Raw genomic sequence first — 682 nt, forward strand, 5'->3', positions numbered from 1 at the left:
TAACATTGCTAATTGAGTATGCCATTTCCCTCTGATTTGTAAGAACTGGATACAGTCTGGTCGGAGTTCAGCAAATCGAGGAAAGTATGTACCTTCGAGTGTACTGTAAAAACTGAATTACAAGCCCCCTTCTATTAGAGACCCAGTACTGAATTCGGTAAAGAAACCCAATCGTTCGTGCTTACTCATGAGCTCTACACTCTAAGTTTGCCGCCCTCTACCTGGCGAACAGCCTCAGGGCATCATGGAAGAGGTGTCCAAGCTTCGCCTTGTTAACGAAGGCAGCGACACTGATATCGATGACGTCGAAAACGTCTTCACAGAGAGGGTCCTTCTAGACTAGTAATAGCGATATTATATTGCCTAAAACTGTAATTTAACGACCCTGTATTTGAAGCCCGGTTTAGGAGGGGCTTCAAAAAAAAAATTTACAAGCCCGGGTTGTACTACCGTATTTACAGTACTTATTACGTGTATTAGAAACTGGATACAGGTACCAAAAAAGTTTAAAAGGAGGTGTGAGGCCTCTGTCGGTGTAGCCAAAACAGAGTGAACTAAATCGGTGTTTGTGCTAATATTATAAAAAAGAAAACATACCGTGGAGGTTGTGACCAAACTTCACTGGACTCAGGATCGTAACGGTGCCGCCTGGATCATGCACAGTTCTACATACTCCAGTGCT

General features: G+C 43.3%; 1 protein-coding gene across 1 annotated transcript; it reads left to right on the plus strand.

Moving 5' to 3' along the window:
• Window positions 1–244: 244 nt before the first annotated feature.
• On the plus strand, window positions 245–407 carry PPTG_24058 (hypothetical protein; the record flags this gene model as incomplete). The annotated part of the gene is made up of 2 exons (XM_008914966.1): window positions 245–342; window positions 398–407. The coding sequence occupies 2 exons, from the start codon at window positions 245–247 to the stop codon at window positions 405–407; spliced, it is 108 nt and encodes a 35-aa protein (XP_008913214.1).
• Between the last annotated feature and the right edge of the window lie 275 nt (window positions 408–682).

This window comes from Phytophthora parasitica (assembly GCF_000247585.1).
Source record: "Phytophthora parasitica INRA-310 unplaced genomic scaffold supercont2.65, whole genome shotgun sequence".
In the NCBI taxonomy this organism is placed as follows: domain Eukaryota; phylum Oomycota; class Peronosporomycetes; order Peronosporales; family Peronosporaceae; genus Phytophthora; species Phytophthora nicotianae.